Genomic DNA, 22,027 nt, shown 5'->3' on the forward strand with positions numbered 1-22,027 from the left:
TTAAGGGTTGCTAGGTTCATGGTGTGTCATCTAAAAGTATCTTTGGCAACACTGAAATGTACATCTCTGGATTAAATGTAGGGAATAAGAACTCTATTCTTATATTTCTGATATCTAAAAGGAGAGCAATATAGTCATACAATCAAGTAGTGTGTACCTTCACTGTGAAAACTTACATTCACTATTTGATTTATTGATCTACATGATTTGATTTTGGAATTACTATACTTCATCTTTGAGTGATGACGCATACTATTGCAAATCGTGAACTTTCTTTGGTATGTATGTTGAATTGAGGCTGTGAGAATATCCACTTCCTTATGCATGTCAGAGTAGGATGGAAAGAAGGTATTGTGTCATGAGACCATAAGTTTGTTGATCCCCCCAATCTAAAACCACTGTTTTATATGATCAGATTTCATTCACTAATTTACCAGGTTATTAATATCCCCTAGATGATTGTAAACTGACCCTATGATCTCTTTAAACTGTATTGATTCCTACATTGTTTCTCACGATGTCTTTTACTCTAGACGGTTAGAGAAAGTTTGTGGTAGTCTTTTGAAAAGCTGCAGTAAACAAGAGCTTCCCTAAAGAGTTCTTGCTGGTGTTTCTTATGAGCACAATATATGTCTGTTCAAGAATATCTTCTGGCCGCATACGTTGGCTCATGCCTGTAATCCCAGTACTTCGAGAAGCCGAGATGGGGGGCTCACTTGCAGCCAGAAGTTCCAGACCAGCCTGGGCAATATTGTGAGACCTTGTCTCTACATAAATAAACAATGAACTGGGCATAGTGGCATGTGCCTGTAGTCCCAGCTACTCAGGAAGCTGAGATGGAAGAATCACTTGAGTGCAGGAGTTCAAGGTTACAGCAAGCTATGATTGTGCCACTGTACTCTAGCCTCAGAGGCAGAGCGAGACCCTGTCTCTAAAAAACCAACCAAACAAAAAAATCTTCCAAAAGGCATTCTTGTCAGTGGTAAAATCTGTTTTGTTTTTTCACCTTCAATTCCTTATTCTGAATACAATTCTGAAACCCAGAAACGTTGCTGTGACCTCTTAGTGTTTAAATAAATATTACTTCTATAGCTAAGTGTTGTAATTGAAAACCAGAAACCAATAATTCTTGTTCCAAAAAGTATAACATCTTAATTAGAATAAAAGATCTTCATCCAGGTGTGGTACACTGTCATTATTTTTGTTAACCTGCTATCCCCGTTGTAATTCTCTCACAACAGTAAAACTACCTGTGAAGAACTGTCAGCTGAATTTCAGCCTCTGGAGTATAGTGACGTGATCTTGGCTCACTACATCCTCCACCTCCTGGGTTCAAGCGATTGTCCCACCTCAGCCTACTGAGTAGCTGGGACTACAGGTGCACACCACCACACCTGCATAATTTTTGTATGTTTAGTAGAGATGGGTTTTGCTGGTTTCAAACTCCTGGCCTCAGGTGATCTGCCTGCCCCAGCCTCCCGCTGGCATGAGCCACCATACCTGGTCTCCATATAAATTTTAGATTTAGCTTTTTAAATTCCACAAAGTGCCCTATGGGTATTTTGATGGGGATTGTATTGAATCTATAGATTGGTTTAAAGAGAATCTACATCTTTAATGTCTTTCACATTATGATAGAGTTTTATGGCGATGGTTATCTGTTCACACATTAATATCTCTTTGAATGGAGTGTGAGGCTCTCCAGGGCACAGACTTTCTCAGAATCTAGCACAGGCCAAGCATGTAATGAGACACTCAATGAAAGCTTGTTTTGCTGAATTGAAATTATTTGACTTGAATCCTCAGTCTTTTTTACTTCTCTTAATATCTCTGTGGGATTCTTTCTAGACCAGTATGTAAGTACCAAGGAATCGTGGATGGCAGATTACTGTAAAGATGAGAAAGAAATAGAGTCAACTAAATCAGAAGACTGGATGGGCTCTTCGGTGGATCCTCCATGTTTTGGACAAAGTAAGACTTTTCACTACACATGTCTAACTAAATCACTTTTGACCCACAAAGCAATGCTTCAGTGAGAAATTCAAATGGAACCATCATTCTGCATGGAAAAACCCACTGGAAATTCTAACTATCTTCTGTAGTTCTGTTTTAGTCTTTGCAGGAGACAGTTTTCTGGAATGAACTACTGAACTTATAAATGTGGGCTCTAATTCCACCTTTGCGGGGGAGGAAAGATCTGCAACATGTAATTCCTAAATCCTGGTAATACTGCATATGAGCTGGTGTACCTGAGAATGCACCAGGATCAGCTGTGGTTTGTGTTTTACTCTGCATAACATTGGTTTTCTAATTGATTGGATTTTTTTGACTGGATTTTTAAAAGCATCTTTTTGGTCTTCTAAATCTAGAGGTAGAGGGTTTGGACATATTCTTGAAAAGACGGCGAGCAGGAGCCCATGTGGAAAAAGTTGTTAAAAAGGGAGCCCTGTGCTGTTTATAAAGTATAAAAGAATTGAATACCCTGCCTCTTGAAGAAAGAGGAGTCAGCTTGCTCTCTGTTGATGATGCTTTCTTTCCTTATTTAATGCCTCACCAGCTCTGTTTTCCTCAGAGCTGGAGAGATGGTGATGGACAACTGCATGGTCTTAGTTGTTCCACAAGCCATTGTCATCCAAATTCAGTTCAGCTCCAGCTCTTTCAATGTGGTTTCTTCGGGGAGTCTTGGCTGGACTTCACATGGCTCATGAATACTTAAATATTCCATCTGGTCTGCAAACGTGTCATGGGAAGATGGGTGTTCTTAGTGGATGAAGTAATTGTACTGGTTCATCTCTCCTCAGGGTGTATAAGTGGACTTTCTGTCTGCCTTGTATTTTTAGAAAGAGACACAAAGAAACGTCAGCTGTGCTTGTTCTCTGTTTTCCCAGGCTGTTGCTTCTGAGTCTCAAGGTCATTGCTTAGGAGCCAGGGCTTTTCAGATATTGTCAGCTTTGATTTTGGCTCCTCCTCCAACCTTCCCAATTTGTGTGTCAAGAAAATGTAACATAGTCTACCCAGAAGACTCTAAGTAATCTTTATAATATGTCCAAGAGAATGTATTTCTAAAACATTATTCATGCCGGGGCATCTTCAGTTCAGAGTCAAACTCCAGCAAGGGCTAGTCTGCACCATTCTGATGAAAGATTTTCTTGTCCCTGTCTTTCTTCTTTCGTTCCTCTCTCCCTGCCTCCCTTTTTTCTTCCTTTTTAAAATTTTTGTCCCTCTTTCTTTCTCTATAGTTAAATAGCTTCCTCGTCTATATTAAATGCTGGTGCTGAGTTAAAGCTTCATTTTTATTTACTTAAAGATTTTTATGGATATTTAGGCTTATAAAAGTGTAATATATGTTTTTAATCAGACATAACTTGAATATATGTAAATTTCCAAACCTCTTTTCTTATTGGAAATTCCTGGATGGTAGTATAGCACATTCCAGGATTGTATTCTTTTAGCAGGCCTACTAAAATGATTGTTGGGAATTTATTTTGAAAGCAAGTAGGTTTCAACCTTGTTGAACTAATCAGAAACTTTCAGGTCTTATTCAAAAATAGTTAATCATATTTCCCCAAAAGTTACACTTTTTATTCAGACCAGCCTTAAAATGAGCCTTTGGAATAGCCCTTAACATGAAATTTAGCCTAAGGGACCTGCTGATTTCTCACTGTTTCTTTATCAGGGGAAAGAAAATATCAGCCTCACTTTGACAAAATTGTTGGCTTTGTTCAGTCGGGGCTGAGATTTTACAGGTGAACCTGGGCAGTGTGACACTTCATTGAATTCGTTAGTTTTGTATTCCAAGGACATTTTATGAAAATATCAAATATTCTGGAAACTTCCATGTTTGATTTAGAATTTAAATAAACACTATGAGACAACTCCTTGGTAGAGATTGTTTAAATTTGGAATACATACTGACTCTTCCCTGAATTTTTGAGATCCCCTGAGACTGGCATTTTACTGCTGTGTTTTCCCAGTTGGAATGGAGCAACCTCCACTAAAATCTGTACTGATTGATTTTTGTAACTTTTTTATACCATTTAAGAACATGAAAGCTTTAAATTAAAAGTCTTCAAAAGGGCTTGTCATTCTGTTCAAGAGAATGTTCAATACATATTCTTCTAGTTCAGGAAAAAAAAAAAGGAGCATGCTACTTTGATCCAGCCTCCACAATAAAAACTAGCATAAAAATATGTTCACTGTGTCAAGTACATCCTTAGCTCTTAGTAATCACTGATGGGAATGATCCTGTACTTGCATGATGCTTGCTATTTTTGTAATGCTCTCTATTTGTGCTTATGGTTTGGAAGTGAGTCTTCTTATTTCACTGTATTTATTCTTAGCCTCTAACTTTGTCTCTCCTGTCTACCAGGCCTCCCCCTTGTCTACCTTAGAACTAGGAGTACAGCCAGTCTGACTAACCTAGAGCACCAGATCTATGCTAGAGGTACAGTATAGCCAAGCGAGGGCTTGCTTTATTTTCCTGTTTTAAGAACTGCCTTGTACATATATATACAATGAGTGGGAGCTGACTGGGGATATTCCATGTTGTGAGTACTTTAGTGATGGGAAAGAACATTTCCAACTGATGAACAGAGAGGTGCTTTATGTCAGCTGATTCTTTTATTGTTTCTCTTCCATCTCCCTTAACTTTGGTGGAAATGGAACAAACTCCACAGTGTATAATGCAGAAATATGTTAATACAATATCAGTTAGAGGTGCTTTCTCATATTGAAAAGCAAGTGGATGGAGGGACACTGTGCTCATCAAGCAGTGGTGCCACATGTCTTAAGTTTATGAAATACTCACCGAAGATTCTCATGGGGCTCTGGAATAGGCACTGTAATAATAGGGATACCGCTAAAAAACATTTCTCAGTAAATAATTGCTTAGACACAAATGTCAGTTTCTTTGGATGTGAATGTTTGTGTTTAGGAGATAAAGAAAATGTTCTTTATTTCTCTATCTCTGACCCTCGAAAGTTTCTTGAGAATTTCACTAGTAAGTGAATATGATAGAAAACACCATAAACATGGAGGCATTGGAGTCCCAAGGTGTTCGTGTTGTGTTTTAGGGAGTGCAATTTAATCTGTATGATTGATGTGTGTACACGGCAAATTCTAGATCATGCATCATTATTTTTTTTTTTAAATAAAAAAAGGCCATAGGAACTCCCTCTACCAGGAATACAGAACAGGGATGTACATACACATGGAGCATTGCCATGGGTTTTTTTTCTGGACAGTTTTATCAGGATGGATGTTTGAGGGAGGGCTCATGAAGAAAGTCCAGAGCTGAATCTTCATTTATTCATGTATTTCTGCTTCTAAACTTTCTATATGTTACTTAATCTTCAAGGTTTAGCCAAGCATTATTCCTGTTTAGCTGATAAGGACAGTGAGGCTCAGAGATACTATGTGATTTGCCTTTATTGACTTGACCAGCTGATAGCAAACCTAGGACTTTAATCTGTTTCTTACGATTTACAAACCAGCTCCTTTCTGGTGTACGGAGCCGCTTATATAGCATAACAACCTACACTGTTTATAATGGCAAAATTACTGTGTGAAATAAGTCCAAAGGGGTAGAAATTTCCTTAGCTGGAGCTGTTTGAAGCTGAACTTGGATGTGAGTAGCTTTAGATTCTCTCTCAGCCCATGAAGAAATTGGGTTTGGTCACTAGAGGCAGATTTTCTGAGGCCACTAGGGAATAATGTTCTCTTTGATGGACTTGGGAAATTTTGTCTCTGGTGCTGTGCCAAAGGCAAGTACATAGTTTATTTGGACCCTGGTGCAGGAGATGTCAGATTTGTTGCCTGATGTTGAGTTTGGATTTGCGTGCATGCTGTGTATTTTTATTCTCAGAGAAATGGGCATGCTGTGTATTTTTTATCCTCAGAGAAATGGGTTATTGAAGCCTGTGCTGTTTTGTCTAATCAATGCAAGAAGCTTGGAGACCTAAGCACTGTGCCTACTCATGCTATTTAACTCCAAAGCAGTGTACTTGTGAATATATTTGTATGGATTTGCAGCACTTTATTCTGTATAACAAACTGATCAAAGCCATCTGCCACCTGTTCTTTTTAAATCTAATTTGCAAATGGAAACTTACAGTCTGGCTCACAGTGGGATATGAAAGCACATCTGGCTTCTTTTTCTCTTGGGTCCTTTATCTACTGTAATAAAAGCAGCTCTCTCATTGCACTCATAGAAGAGGGAGGTGCCTTTCAAAGTGCCACAATAAATACCGTTTACCCTGCAGACAGCTCTTAAATTTTTTACTCCCCCTCTGCTCTTGTCAGCAGCCTTACAGCTACTCCTTAATTTTCTACTTGATGAGCAATATTTTTTTTTTTTAAAGCAAACTTTGGGAGCTAAGTAAGGCCTTTGGGGTGAGAAAGGGACGTATTCCTAGGGGAGATTATCTTTAGAAGTATTTGGGGTATCTCTAAATGACTGACCACAAAATTGTGGGAACATGCTGGAGACTGCTCATTTATTTAGCAGATTACTGTATCTTAGACTGCCCAAACTATTGTCATTATCAACATAGAACTTGCCTTGACCCGAAGTTGCTTGATTTGCTTTGTTTACAGTACTAATCTCTGAAAACTTTAAAAGATATAAGGGAAAAAAGGAAGTGATTGCTTTTTAAAAGGCAGTGATAATTACTGTCTGTTATGATACAGTCCCATGCCTCAGTCTGGAGGTTGTAGAAGGCAAGACATGTTGCAGTTTGTCCTCTCGATTTTGTTGGCAGAAAATATCCTGTAGGATGAAGGCAATTTTGCTCTAGTGTTCTCTGCAGTTAGCATTTGCAGCTTCCTCTAGATGTCATTTTCTCCCAGCTGCAGAGCATATGGGTCATGGTCTTTCTCAGGCTGTCTTTGTACTTTAATGCTAGACGCACAATAAGATTGAGCCACACGTCCCTTTTTTTTTGTTAGTTGTGTACGCGTGTTGTGAACATGTCAACCAGGAGGCTTTCTCACACTGGTTTGCTGCTGCTGCTTCCCTATTTGTGTGGCCAGTGGAGAAGACAGGCCCTTGGTTAGAAGAGCTGCTGCCCCTCCTTTTGGCACCCTGTGTTCCACGCGGAACCACACAGCACGGGCAGCGGCGCCTGCAGAGGGATCTGTCTCCCAAGGCAGCTGGGGCATCAGAAAGCCTGCTTTCGTTTCTTACAACGTTTATAGTCAGGTCAGCGCTCTCTAGAATTTGGTTACTTACAGTTTTGTGTTGATTGTTGTTTCTTTCCACTTTCCCTAATTAGAAGCTCTTTTGTGCAATGAAGCCATATTTTATGTTCCTTTTATAGCTTCCATGGTACTGGTATCTATGTTTAAAAAATGAGCTAACAATTTTGTTTGGAAAGCTTTGAGATAGTATACTTCTGACTTTCCTGGGAGACAAAAACGACCATTAGTAGAAGAGAATAGGAAAGAATGTTTTTTATTTTGTTACAGAATGCATACTATGACTTAGGGTAACTTATATAAAGGGAGGTTTCCTTAAAGTAAAGGCTTTTTGGACAAAGTTTAAGTACATATGATATATCTTGCTACAGTTTAGGTTACCTACTTAGAATATAGTTTTTGGGAGTAATGGGGAGGTCCATTTTTATTTCTTTCGTGATTCCCACCAAGTTAGGTCCTGATGCCTTCTTCGGAGAGATAAGGCCTGTCAGAGTTGTGGAAGAACTGGGGGCTGGGAATAGTCAGGCAGGGACCAAATTACCCCATAGCAGCCAGCTAATACATGGAGCTTTCATTTGTCCTGTTCCTTCTCTCTTGCTTCCACCTTCAGCCCCTTTGCAAAAGAGACAACTTTGGGCACTGTCTCCAGGTAGGGGGAGGGTCTCTGCCACGCAGATAGAGGCATCTGCTAATAGCCTCCTTCTGTTTGTCGTAGCAGAGGTGAAGACCCCTAAGCGCCGGCAGCCATTTGTCCCCTTTGCGCTGAGGAATCACACGGGGTGCACTTTGTGGTTTGCCACCCTGACCACCACACCCACCAGGTAAGCAGTCAGTTTATTTTACCCCGAGTCATCTCTGCCACCAAGCCTTCTTGTACCAGCCCAGTAGAGCAAGGTGGGCCCCTTCTTGAGGCTCTTGGGATGATATTTGAATGAATAACTTGCTGTCTTGCTGAGATTTATGATGGCGGTTCTGGTTTTGTAGAGAATCTGTAGTCAGAGAAGCAGGTCCTAAGTCTGAAATAGTTTAATTATGATCTTGATCTTGGTTTAATTATGATCTTGATCTTGTTTAAAAGCCAAGCAAATTAAGGATGTGAGTAGGAAGTGTGAAAAAGCCATTCCGTCTTCTCTCCTTAATCTCTACCTTCTTTCCCGTTTTAAAGAAGCTATGTACGGTTATTACACTAAATGTTTTGCCGTTTTCTTCCAAGACTGCTTTGAAAACATCCCCATCCTCCCTCTATCCCTGTAGGATTCTTTCATATCTAAAACGCACTTCCCCCCAGATGGAATTGGGTGGAGTTTGGAGAACAAAGGAGACTTTACCTAAGCCAGGCGAGAACCTTTTCTAACAACTTTCCGCCTCTTTAGGTCTTGGCTCAGCCTGCCAAGTACATGGTGATCGTTCCAGCTTAGGTCATGAAGTACATGGCATAAGTAGCAGAATCAGTTGATTTGAAATCACGTTTCTCCGGCCTCCCTCAAGTATGAGACTGCTCTAGAAGAGAAGCTTTTTTGTTTAACAGTCTAGGTTTGTTAAATTCTAACTAGTCACTTAAATGCCACTTGAAAAAGTCATGCCTTAATTCACATGTACCAGATGCTACTTCTTGAGGTAAGTGACTGTAGAGTGACAGCTTTCAGCTATTTCTAAAATTTCAAAGAAGTTGTGATTCAGCCGAAGTTAGCGACCCTCAGGGTCATTCCTTGTAGCTAGGTCATGCAGCCTTTTATTGCTGGGGGTTGAGTTGTGAGAAGGTTCTGCTCCTCAGCATGGGGCTCTGTGAGAGGGAGCTGGGAAGAAAGAGGGACAAGCTGGTGTCATCTGATTTGGTTCCAGGGCTGCACTGTCTCACAGTGGGAGTCCAGGGGTAGTTCCAGAAGGGAATGGAACATTTCTCGATGATGCTCACAATGTTAGTGAATGGCGAGAAGTCCTCACAGGTGAAGAGATTCCCTTTGAATTTGAAGCAAGAGGAAAGTTAAGACACAGGTAAAGTATGGTTTATTCTTTTCCCTAAAAAATAAAAAGTGGATGTAAGTGAGGATCCCTAATGTTTTGCCTTTTCACCATCCTTATTACTGATTTTATTTTATTTATTTATTTTTGAGACAGGGTCTTGCTCTGTTGCTCAGGCTAGAGTGCAGTGGCACAATCTTGGCTCACTGCAACCTCTGCCTCTTGGGTTCAGGCAACTCTGCCGCCTCAGCCTCCCAAGTAGCTGGGATTACAGGGATGCTCCACCACACCTGGCTAATTTTTGTATTTTTAGTAGAGATGGGATTTCCCTATGTTGCCCAGGCTGGTCTCGAACTCCTGACCTCAAGTGATCCTCCTTGGCCTCCCTAAGTACTGGAATTACAAGTGTGAGCCACCCCACCTGGCCCCTTATTAATGATTTTAATGTCTTCTTTTTAAAAGATATTTAGAAAATCAGTGTTTCCTTTTATTTTTTATTTTATTTTTGTAGAGACGAGGTCTCACTGTGTCACCCAGGCTGGTCTCAAACTCCTGGGCTCAAGCAGTTCTCTCACCTTGGCCTCCCAAAATGCTGGGATTACAGGTGTGAGCCACTGCACCTGGCCTCCTTTTAAAAAATAAAGACTTTGTAGCTATCTTGGAAATATATATCTTTCCATTAAATTAAATAAATTAAATAAATCTTTCCACTTATTTCACATTTGAGGTGATAACCTGTGTGTTTCACATAATTTGGTGGAAACATAGATCATAACACTCAAGTTTATTGCATCTTGGCCTGATTTTCGTGATGGATTGGTGACATGGTATTCTTAAAAGGTTCTCAAAGCATGTTGATTTCAATTTTAATTTACATATATGCTGCATAGTACTTTTAGCAAGCAGATAGTTTCAGGAAGCAGAGCTAATAATAAGACAAATTCTCATTCTAAAAAGAATTGATCTGGGCAGACTGCTAGCTGATTCATTCCTGAAGTAACCAGACTCAAAATGGTATGAATGTGGAAAAAATGTTCTATCTGGTTACTGAGAGATCATAAAATATCATAAAATAAAATGTTCTATTATTTACAAATATTTTTCTGTGCACAGGCCATCCAGTGGATATGAATAGGTTAAGACAGCATTTGAACAGGTTAAGATTTAGTATTTGAGCCTCATACTTGTTTTCAAGCTCAGCTGAAATTGAAGAGATTGGCTTTAGCTTTCTGTAATTATGTGCTTTTTGTGGTGCATTCAGTTATTGAATGTAAACCTGCTCGAGTTGAACAGATTTCCTTTTGCATAGCTTTGGTACCCGCGCACATTATTTCCAAGAAGCAAGAGTTCTGAACCTGTGGGACTCCAGGGCTTTTATAGGAAAAAATAAACACTATGCTGGACACACATGTACTTGGAAGCCACTTTAGAGTTTCCAGGTATGAGCAGTGGGCATTTTCCTGTCAGTCCATATAGTTCTTGGAAAAGCTAACTACAGAACTGTTGGGAACATTTCTTAATAAGCCTAGCCTCTGTCATATCAGAGTTTGACCTCTTCGTCATTTCTGTTTTTGTTTCTATGTTTCGTAACCCATCTCAAGTCCCACTATTCTGCTTGAGTTCTTCAAAATAAATGCCTTTTCTGGCTTTTTCCCCCTTCGGCACACTACACCCCACTCCATGCCTCCCTCCCCCCTTCCTGTCAGCCTTAAATCCAGTTCCCCGTTTCACTTCTGGCTTGAATTAGGCAAAATCTAAAATAGAATTAAATGTGCAATTTCCTCCTGTTCCTCCTGTTCTGCCCACTGCCTTCTGCTCCAGTTTTAGTCAAGCACAGGAGCCCTGACGTGAGGGCTGTGCCTCTCCTGCCCTGCCTGCAGTCACGCAGGGCTGGAGCCAAACAACCATGTGTGGTTCTGAGAGAAGTGAGATTTCAACAAAGGAACCAGGAAGAAGAATTTTTTATGCATTTCCAAGAGTATGGTTGTATGATTAAAATGCTAGTGCATTTTTCCCACCTCAGTGACATCAGTATAGAGGTTGGGGTAAGGGTTGGTGGGAAAGACCTGGGCTCGTGTACAGGATTTGTGTGGTTTGTACAATGGAGGATAAATGTCACTCTTAATCAAACTTTATAGATCTTGCAGTTTGTGTTGTAAGTGTAAAACCCAGTTAAACCGTGCTCCTCATTTCTCTTGGATTAGGTAATCTCCAAAAGGTTTAGCCAACTGGGTTTTTGCATCATTATATACTAAATCAGATTTGTGTCTTTGCTTCTACTTTTCATCCCTTCTGAAGATTGTGCTTAATATCTTTTTCTGTGTTCTGCCTGACAGACACACCCATGACCTCCGGATTCATCAACTGCAAGTGAGAGTAAATGGCTGGGAGCAAGTGAGCCCAGTGTCTGTGGACAAAGTCGGGACCTTTTTTCGATATGCAGCACCAGATAAAAATTTATCTTCCTCTACGGTGTGTGGCTGTCAGGAAGGCAGATGGTTAAGCCTGTAATGAGCTTACTCTAGTGAAACTTTCTTGTTCTTTCTTTCCCCTAATTCTAGGAAGAAGATTAAGATCATATTAGGACAGTCATAGGCATTGGTAATCAATATGTAGATAAGCCAGGCAATGGTTAGTTTCAGTAGAAAAACAAGATTTAAAGTCAGCGGTAACATTTCCTCACCTGTGCAGATCCATTTCATGCTAACTGACTGGCAGTTTGTTAGTCTGCTGAACCTGAGTCTTGGCTTTATTTTACCAAGTGTAATGCTTTCCATATGCACTGTCTTTTTAGTATTTCTTATAATGCAGCACCTTGATCCTTTTAGCTCTTTGTCTCCAAGTCTTTCCCTGTGGCACAAGAGAGATGTCCACTGTCGTTTATTTTCTGATCACACATGCTCTCATGCACCCTTCCCCTAATTTCATCCCTGCCTGTAGTCCTAGTGATTGGAGGAACAGCCCAGGAAATGATGCAGATAGCATCCCTGCTTGTACATGCAGATGGAGGCTGACATCCTGGCTGACAGAGCTGCCACAGGTGCTCTTGCCCCATCCTCATTCATACTTCATAGGATACTTGCACTTATTTTTGGGTAGCCGGTGGTGAGGTGGAAATGCAGATTTGCAGAGATAATGCAACTTTCTTCATGAAAAATATTCTTAGAGAACACTGTTGCACAAGTGTTCATTTTTACTGTTGCTCTTGGGCCCCAGGTTTCTTAGAAAAAAAACAAAAACAAAACCTTTTCAGAATTACTTTTCAGCCTAAGTTTATGTCTGGTAATGAAAGGACCAATTCCCTCTTAGGTACCTTTCCTACTGCACTGATGTGTTGGTGAGAAATTTGGCATATGTTGAAAGGTTATAAAACGAATATTGTTTTTTCCATATCTTTAATAGGAGATGTTTTATCTTCATAATAAACTATGCTTTACCTGAAAGTATTTACAAACACCACCCTAAGCAAATTATGTAGTCATTGAATTTAATGATGCCACTGATCTTAAATCTGTGCTGACGCTAACTTTTGGAATCTTTCTTAGATTGGCAGCCCAAGCAGCAGAACAAATATTATACATCCCCAGGTTTATGTAAGTATGATTTTCCTGTTGTCATTGTGTTTATTGAGTATATACACTGCACCTGAACCATACGGATGTGTATTTCTTAGTGATTAGAGGACTTTATGACATATATGCCATTTAATTTATCTCTGCCCTTTTCTATTAATGATAACCGTCCTTTTCCAAAAACTTGCAAGAAAATGTTTTTACCTAACTTGGTGTGTGAGACTAATATTACAGGGAAGGAGAAGAAAAGGCAAATGTTTGGTCCAAGGTCTCCTTCTCATTCTAAGTTAAAATAGAAATTAACTCTGGTATGTATTTCATAGGTTTGAGTCCAAAGATAATGAAAGTAAATAAGAAGGAAAAAGTAGCATTTATTTCCTATTTGGCTTTTGAAACATCATCACAAGATGACATTAACAAACTTATTCGAGGCTTTTATTTATAATTTCTCCTCCCTGAAGATTGTAGGTTTTGAAATGTAAAATTTCAGGTAGGCCTTAACAATATCAAGGTTTCAAACAATTGTTTGAAATAACAATATCAAGATTTCAAGCAATTCTTATTGGCTTTGACTATTGGGGCCTTATTAGGATTGGGTCACTGGAAGCTTGAGCTTCGATGATGATTTATGCCTAGGATTGTGTCCCTCTAAAAACACTCTAGAAAATTGTAGTTTGCCTTTTCATTTGGACTTCCTAGCAGTCTTGGTTCAAAACATGGAGCTCTTCATTTTATTGTTTATTGGGTTGACTTTGACATGCTGTTTGTCTCAATAAGAAAGTTGGCAGAATGAAAAGCTTGAGTGTCATGCCATTTGTTCCTCTAGTAAAAAGCGTTGTTAATACATTCTGGACACTCATTCTAAGAGTAATACTTTCAGAAACTTTTTCTTTGGTGTACCTAACATGGGATTTTCTACTTTTAAGAAAATTTCCTGTCACATGGTATTAGCACAAAATGTGTGTTGAATGTGTGATGAACATATGGAAAAATAACGTAATGGCTGTAACCCAAGACCAAAAATAAATAATTTCCTTTCATTATGTTGAGTTTCTGAACCCTAGTGTCCTTTATGAACGAGCCATTATTGAACAGAACCTGGAAGGTTATTGTGAAGAAAGAAAAGTGTGTTTTTAAAGTTCTTTAAAATACAGACGTTGGTTTTTATATAGGCATGTCAACAAATAGTATATGGACCTTAGAAACAAAGAAGTTATTCTTTGTTCCCATGAAAGGCACACCAATACAGACAATTCTTTTACACTTTCTGGATTTTACAAAGACAAATGTTAATCTCAGAAGACTTCCTTCTGTTTTTCTGTATTTGGGCAGTACTCAACCTATTGTTTGGATATTAATCTAGGAGGAAAATAACACAGAAAGTAAATCATTTAATGTTTTGCAAAGTCCTACCTCATTGTTTTTAACTTTAATTGTACTGGATGCTCTTTATTTAATTCCCTACCAGTAGAGTAGAAAACAAGCCTTTTTCAGTTTTCTTATAAGGAATTCAGGGGCTTTATGAATCAAGGATAATTTCCAGCAGATACTTTCTTAACAAATTACAGGAAGTTTGGAAAATTGGATAGGTTATTATCACAGTCTCAGGTGAATGTTTTTTATAATGTTTCTAGAGGCTTAGGATTGGTTTTTCTTAGTGACACACTTTGTGATATCACATCTGAGTGGATTACCTATTTTTGTAGAACTTTTTAGAATTAATGTTTTTTATATTGAATATGTATAGGATGTTTACTCCCTGTAAAGCCAAATGGCTTTAGGATTTTATGACTGATTTCACTGCAGAGCTGTAGTAGTAATAAGATGCTTTTAAGTTAGACATTCTGATCGATATTATTGTATTTTGTATGTTTTTTCAGAAACATAATTATTTTGTCTTTATCTGTCTTTCACAGTTCTCTTCACTCCCACCAGTGCGGGTGGTCTTTGCAGTGACTATGGAAGGCAGTGCACGGAAGGTGATCACTGTCCGGTCAGCCCTCATTGTGAGGAACAGACTTGAGACGCCAATGGAACTACGACTGGATAGCCCATCAGCTCCAGACAGTATGTTTTCATTGTCTAGAATGTAGTAAATGCTGATAAATATTTCTTGACTGTTGTCAAGTCTCTTTTTCCCCAGTGGTGTCTTCCCCAGCAGTCAGTATATATGGTCTGTCTTCTTTTGTCCTGAGATGGTCAATCTTTGGGGTGGAGGACCATTGCCTGAAAGTGCTAACCCTTATTTCTGTGGCAGAACCAGTGGTGCTTCCTGCTGTCATGCCCGGGGATTCGTTTGCTGTGCCTTTACACCTCACTTCTTGGCGGCTACAGGCTCGGCCCAAAGGATTGGGTGTATTTTTCTGTAAGGCTCCTATTCACTGGACCAATGTAGTGAAGACTGCAGAGATTAGTAGCAGTAAACGAGAATGCCACTCTATGGACACAGAAAAAAGCCGATTTTTCAGGTATGTAACACCACTACAGTGGCATGTCACTTTTGCTTTTTTTTTTTTCTTTTGGAATGACTTCATTACCATTCTTTCTCTAAAGACCCTTAGAGATTCAGTTATCCTTATTTAAACTCTGGAGTTCTTATTCCTTGAGTTATTAAGTTTGGGTTCATGAGAACTCAAGTGCTAACTCTTGGTGGAGTCTGGGGAGGCTTATGGGAGAGACAACCAACTCACACACTATTTACACAAGTGAGGGCACATGGAGAGGGGAAGGAAAACAAACAGAAAATAATGAGTTCTCATTCCACAATTGGAAAGCAAAATCCTGGGGTTTGGAGTTTTTTGAAAGAGAGATTTCAAAATAATTTGAAGGTTTATGTACCTAACACTGACTTTCTTGAGAACATTGACAAAATTGCCTAACCATTTAAATTCCTTTTTTCCCATTATACAAGAGTATGTTACTAGATTCAACGTTGGAAAAAATACTGGATTGCTTTTGTTCTACCCTCACAAATTTAGACTTCAAATTTATTTAAAGAGGATTAGCTTTAGTTTCTTTTATAGTGAAGGCAGACATTCATTTGATTTAGAGAAGAGATACAAGAATAGCATAAAGAATTCCAGCATACTCCTTACCCAGGTTTGTGAATTGTTAACAGACTAAAGGAAGAAATACATAAAATATGTAACTGGAGTTGGTAGATTTGAACACTTCCATTTCAGTGATTTATAGAACAAAAAAATGAATAAATATGTAAAAGATTTGAACAATGTTATCAATGAGTTTGTTCTAATAGATATTTATAGAACACTTTACTCAGAAACTCCAAATTATACATTCATTTCAAGTATGTCTGGAACACTCATCAAGAGAGATCATCTGTTGGGCCATAAAGCAAAGATCAATAAATGTTAAAGAATTGAAACCATACAGAATATATTTCCTGATTACAATAGAAGTAAACTAGAAATCAATGGCAGTAAGATACCTAATAAATCCCCAACTATTTGTACATTAAACAGTATATTTCTAAATAACCCATGAGTCAAATAAGAGAAATCACAAAGGAAATTAGAAAATATTTTGAATTGAATGATAATAAAAGTTAGACGTGTTAAAATATGGGGGATGCAGCAAAAGCAGTTCTGAGGGGGGGAAGTTACAGTTTGTAAATCCTCATATTAGAAAATGGGGAAGATCATTTGGTTAAGACTCAATTAATTTTAAAAAAGAAAAGAAAATGAAGAAACCATAAAATCACTGATTTAATCTTCTACTTTCAGAAGTTAAAGAAGAGCAAATTCAAAACAAAGAAATAGGAAAAGGAGACAATAAAAATGTGGCTGGAAATCAGTGAACTAGAAAATAGAAAATCAACAATGTCAAAATCGTCATCACTTTGATAAACTTCTAGCAAGACTTGCTCAAGGAGAAAAGACAGAAAATACAAATTACCACCATAAGGAATGAAAAAATGAGGCATTATTACAGATCCTATAGACATAAAAGGGATGAAAAGGAGATAAGAACAATGTTATTATGCCAGTACATTCCATATGTAAATATGAAAAACGCAAGTTAACAAAACTGACACAGAGAAGAAATAGAAAAGCCAGTTAGCCCAGTGCCTGAATTAAAGTATCTAAATTAAAAGAACTTTAATTCTTAGAAAAGCCTTTGTCCACAAAGAACACTGTAGGCCCATTTAACATTGCTAGTGAATTCTACCAGATGTTTAAGGAAGAAATAATAACAGTTTTACACAAGATCTTTCAGAAAATAGAAGAGGAAAGAACAATTCCTGATTCATTTTATGAGGCCAACGTATCCCTGATACCAAAACCTGTTATATCTACTATGTAAAAACTATGAGCCAGTGTTCCCCATGAAGAGGTGCAAATATCATTATCAAAAAAAATTATTTTATTTTTTTGAGATGGAGTTTCACTCTTGTCACCCAGGCTGGAGTGCAAGGGTGCAATCTTGGTTCACTGAAACCTCTGCCTCCTGGGTTCAAGCAATTCTGCCTCAGCCTCCCGAGTAGCTGGAATTTACAGGCGCCCACCACCACACCTGACTAATTTTTGTATTTTTAGTAGAGACTAGGTTTTATCATGTCGGCCAGACTGGTCTTGAACTTCTGACCTCAGGCAATACACCCACCTTTGGCCTCCCAAAGTGCTGGGATTATAGGCCTGAGCCACTGTGCCTGACCAAATTTTTTTTTAAATGGAGACAGAGTCTTGCTATGTTGCCCAGGCTGCAGTGCAGTGGTGTGATCTTGGCTCACTGCAACCTCCACCTTCCGGGTTCAAGTGATTCTCCTGCCTCAGCCTCCTGAGTAGCTGGGATTACAGGCACCTGCCACCATGATTGGCTAATTTTTGTATTTTTAGTAGAGATGGGATTTCACCTTGTTGGCCAGACTGGTTTTGAACTCCCTCAAACTCCTGACCTCAAAAAGTCCATCCACCTTGGCCTCCCACAGTGCTGGGATTACAGGTGTAAGCCACTGCACCCAGCCCTTTATCAGAATAATAATATTATGAAATGCAATCCAGCAAGTGGTTTATCCCAGAAATTTAACATTAGCTTAATATTTGAAAATCAGTAAATGTAACTCATCATATTAAGAAACTGAAAGAGAATTGGGTGCGTTGGCTCACGCCTGTAATCTCAGCACTTTGGGAGGCCGAGGTGTGCAGCTCACTTGAGGTCAGGAGTTTGAGACCAGCCTGGCCAATATGGTGAAACCCCATCTATACTAAAAATACAAAAAATTAGTTGGATGTGGTGGTATGCACCTGTAATCCCAGCTACTCGGGAGGCTTAGGCAGGAGAATCGCTTAAACCCAGGAGGTGGTGGTTGCAGTGAGCCGAGATCTTGCCTCTGCACTCCAGCCTGGGCAACAGAGTGAGATTCTGTCTTAAAACAATAGAAAAGGAGTAGACAGGCCACAGAATTGGAAAAAAGTATATATCTGACAAAGGATTTTTACATAACATACATGAAGAACTTCCTACAGATCAACAATAAAAACAACTTAATAAAAGGAATAGACAAAAGACTTGAACTGACAATTTACAGAAGAAAATATACAGCCAATAGATAAATGAGAAGATGCTTAGTGTGATTATTCACTCAGGAAATGCACACAGTGGGTAATGTTTTACTCTCACTGAAATGGCTGACATAAAAAAGAATGATAACACCAAATGTCAAAGATGTGGAGCCACTGGAACTCTCATAAGTAGCTAGTAGGAGTCTAAAATGGTACAACTGCTTTGGAGAAATGTGTGGCAATTTCTTGGCCAGGCACAGTGGCTTACACCTGTAATCCCAGCACTTTGGGAGGCCAAGGCCAGGGGATCACTTGAGGTCAGAAGTTAGAAACCAGCCTAACTAACATGGTGAAACCCCGTCTCTTCTAAAAATACAAAAAATTAGCCAGACATCGTGGCTCATGCCTGTAATCCCAGCACTTTGGGAGGCCGAGGCGGGTGGATCACAAGGTCAAGAGATCGAGACCATCCTGACCAACGTGGTGAAACCCTGTCTCTACTAAAAATACAAAACTTAGCTGGGCGTGGCGGCGTGCACCTGTAGTCCCAGCTACTTGGGAGGCTGAGGCAGGAGAAATGCTTGAACCCGGGAGGCGGAGGTTGCAGTGAGCCGAGATCATGCCACTGCACTCCAGCCTGGTGCCTGGTGACAGAGTGAGACTCTGTCTCAAAAAAGAAAAAGAAAAAAAGAAAAAAAAAAGAAAGTGGTTCCCTGAATGGTGGAGGAGAATATTGGTTGGAAAAGGCCATCAGGGAACTTTGTGGCGTGAGAGAAGTTTTCAGTCATTTATTTTGGATGGTGGTTATAGAGGTGTGTAGAATTGTCAGAGCGCTCATCAACCTGAACATTTAAAATCTATTATTGTATATTATATCTTAGTAAATGTATTGAATTGTAAACTGCAAATAATTACTCATTGAACCATTTTAATGTTATTCTTTCTTTTTTTTTTTTTTCTTTTTTTTTTTGAGACGGAGTTTTGCTCGTTACCCAGGCTGGAGTGCAATGGCGCGATCTCGGCTCACCGCAACCTCCGCCTCCTGGGTTCAGGCAATTCTCCTGCCTCAGCCTCCTGAGTAGCTGGGATTACAGGCACACGCCACCATGCCCAGCTAATTTTTTGTATTAGTAGAGATGGGGTTTCACCGTGTTGACCAGGATGGTCTCGATCTCTTGACCTCACGATCCACCCGCCTCGACCTCCCAAAGTGCTGGGATTACAGGCTTGAGCCATCGTATTCTTTCTTATACTTAGCTAAGGAGAAAAAAAATTGAATTATTCATTCAGTCTGATGATTTTCCCACCATTTTATCTTCATAGGTTTTGTGTGGCTATAAAGAAAGAGAATTATCCAGATTATATGCCCTCAAACATATTTTCTGACAGTGCAAAACAGATTTTCAGACAGCCTGGGCACACCATATATCTCCTACCAACTGTGGTAATCTGCAACTTGCTACCCTGTGAACTTGATTTTTATGTTAAAGGAATGCCAATTAATGGGACGCTGAAACCTGGCAAGGAGGCAGCCCTCCACACAGCTGATACATCCCAGAACATTGAACTGGGTAAGGATTTAGTCAAATGATCATTTGTCATAATTCTGTGAAATTATCCATGAGTATTTTGTGATTATTTGGTAAGCATCTTGGAGAAATTGGGGCACATGTAATATCTCAGTGAGCCAGCTCAAAGGAATTTGTGCAGTTAAAAAAAATAAACAACCTTTAGCTGGAGGTGGCAGCACACACCTTGTCATCCCAGCTTCTCAGGAGGCTAAGGCAGGAGGATGCTTGAGTCTAGGAGTTTGAGGCTTCAGTGGGTTATACTCATGCCACTGCCCACCAGCCTGAGCAACATAGTAAGACCTCGCCTCTTAAAAAAAAAAAACTATAAAAAATGATAAGAAAATAACAAACCAAAAGGTTCACAGAGGAAGCACTCAACAGAGCCTTTTTTCTTATATTGCTCACATGACGTATGATCGTAGGAAGTCATTTCATCTTTTTTTTTTTGAGACAGAGTCTTGCTCTGTCGCCCAGGCTGGAGTGCCGTGGCATGATCTCAGCTCACTGCAACCTCTGGCTCCCAGGTTGAAGCAATTCTCCTGCCTCAGTCTCCTTAGTAGCTGGGACTACAGACACAGGCCATTACGTCTGTCTAATTTTTGTATCTTTAGTAGAGACAGGGTTTCACCATGTTGGTCAGGCTGGTCTCGATTTCCTGACCTCGTAATTTGCCTGCCTCAGCCTCCCAAAGTGCTGGGATTACAGTTGTGAGCCACTGCACCTGGCCATCATTGCATCTTTTTAAACTATACTTTTCCCAAGCAAAATCTTATGCTTCTTCTCTTTTTAGTGAAAAGATAAATGTTTGCTAAGTACTCACACTCACTGTATTCCAGGCATAGCTGGGCTTTTTCATACATGTAATCTCATGTAATCCTTACAGAAATAGTTGTTTGCCCCATTTTACTGATGAAGAGATGGGGGTTTGGAATGCATCAAGTAATTTTCGGTTGTAAGGATTGTTAAAAGGAAAACTTCAGCCAAATTAAATGAGTTTAATTGAGCAATGAATGATTCGCAAATTGGGCAGCCCCTAGAATCACAGCAGATTCAGAGACTCCAGGGATGCCTCATGATGAGAACAAATTTATAGACAAAAAAGGAATTGACGTACAGAAATCAGAGGTGAGGTACAGAGGTGAGGTTACAGGTTGGTGTTTGCCTTCTTTGAACAGTTTGAACATTCAGCAGTGTATGCGTGGGTTGAAGTATGGCCTTTGGGATTGGCCAAGACTCAGCTATTGTTACAGCGACATACTCCTAAATCAGGTCTTCACTCTTGTCTACCTATTAAGTTAGGTTGCAGTTCATCCACAAGGACTCATATAGAAGAAGTACGAGTCCTCAGGCCATATTTAGTTTGCTTTAACAGGTGAATGAAGTCAAAGTAGAGAATTACCATATTTGCAACACTTGAAGAAGGGTGATTATAGTTAACAATCCTGTATGATATATTTTATAATAGCTGGAAGAGAGGATTTTTAATGTTGTAACTACAAAGAAATGCTGAATGTTTGAGGTGATGAAAATGCCAACTACCCTGATTTGATCATTTCACAATGTATATATGTATTGAGATGTCTCAGTGTACCCCCAAAATATGTACAATTATTATTATATGTTGATTAAAAATTTAATTACCTCTGCCTCCCGGGTTCAAGCAATTCTCCTGCCTCAGCCTCCTAAGCAGCTGGGATTACAGGTTCCCGCTACCACACCCAGCTAATTTTTGTATTTTTAGTAGAGATGGGATTTCACGATGTTGGCCAGGCTGGTCTCAAACCCCTAACCTCAGGTGATCCACTCTCCTTGGCCTCCCAAAGTGTTAGGATTACAGGCATGAGCCACTGCACCCAGCCAAAAATAATTTTTTTTACAAAGCAAAGAGGTACTTTTGGAATTTGGGCAGAAAATATGTTCCTTTAAGACTACCATACACAGGTTGAAGTAATAATAACTTAGATATTTATGATTTTACGGTTTTGTAAGTGCTTTTGCTGTATTATTTCATGTTATCTCCATTTTACAGATGGAGGACCTGAAACTCATTGAACTTTAGCTATGTGTCTGTCCCACAGTGACAAGATTACGTTGCAATTACCATATAACCCTTGAACTTAATTTAGAAAAGTAGTGCAGTGCTATTCATTCTAAATAAAATAGGTCTTTGGCATATAAGAGGTTAGTTTTCTAATATATTTCTTCA

At 39.3% G+C, this 22,027-nt stretch overlaps 1 protein-coding gene across 7 annotated transcripts in view; it reads left to right on the forward strand.

Moving 5' to 3' along the window:
* VPS13D (vacuolar protein sorting 13 homolog D) overlaps positions 1 to 22,027 on the forward strand; it is a 286,887-nt gene that overhangs the window by 110,506 nt on the left and 154,354 nt on the right. For 4 of the 7 annotated variants that reach the window (XM_021669824.2, XM_021669823.2, XM_064363284.1 and 1 more), the window contains 9 exons: positions 1,849 to 1,971; positions 4,370 to 4,444; positions 7,910 to 8,015; positions 9,037 to 9,189; positions 11,493 to 11,628; positions 12,702 to 12,749; positions 14,645 to 14,795; positions 14,986 to 15,196; positions 19,574 to 19,821. In XM_021669824.2, the coding sequence (XP_021525499.2) occupies positions 1,849 to 1,971; positions 4,370 to 4,444; positions 7,910 to 8,015; positions 9,037 to 9,189; positions 11,493 to 11,628; positions 12,702 to 12,749; positions 14,645 to 14,795; positions 14,986 to 15,196; positions 19,574 to 19,821 (1,251 nt within the window). The remainder of the gene's footprint in view (positions 1 to 1,848; positions 1,972 to 4,369; positions 4,445 to 7,909; positions 8,016 to 9,036; positions 9,190 to 11,492; positions 11,629 to 12,701; positions 12,750 to 14,644; positions 14,796 to 14,985; positions 15,197 to 19,573; positions 19,822 to 22,027) is intronic. The other 3 variants (XM_021669825.2, XM_021669826.2, XM_021669827.2) reach the window with 3 other exon arrangements.

Source organism: Aotus nancymaae, unplaced genomic scaffold (genome assembly GCF_030222135.1).
Source record: "Aotus nancymaae isolate 86718 unplaced genomic scaffold, 86718_ANA_hifiasm-v0.15.2.pri h1tg000053l, whole genome shotgun sequence".
NCBI lineage: Eukaryota > Metazoa > Chordata > Mammalia > Primates > Aotidae > Aotus > Aotus nancymaae.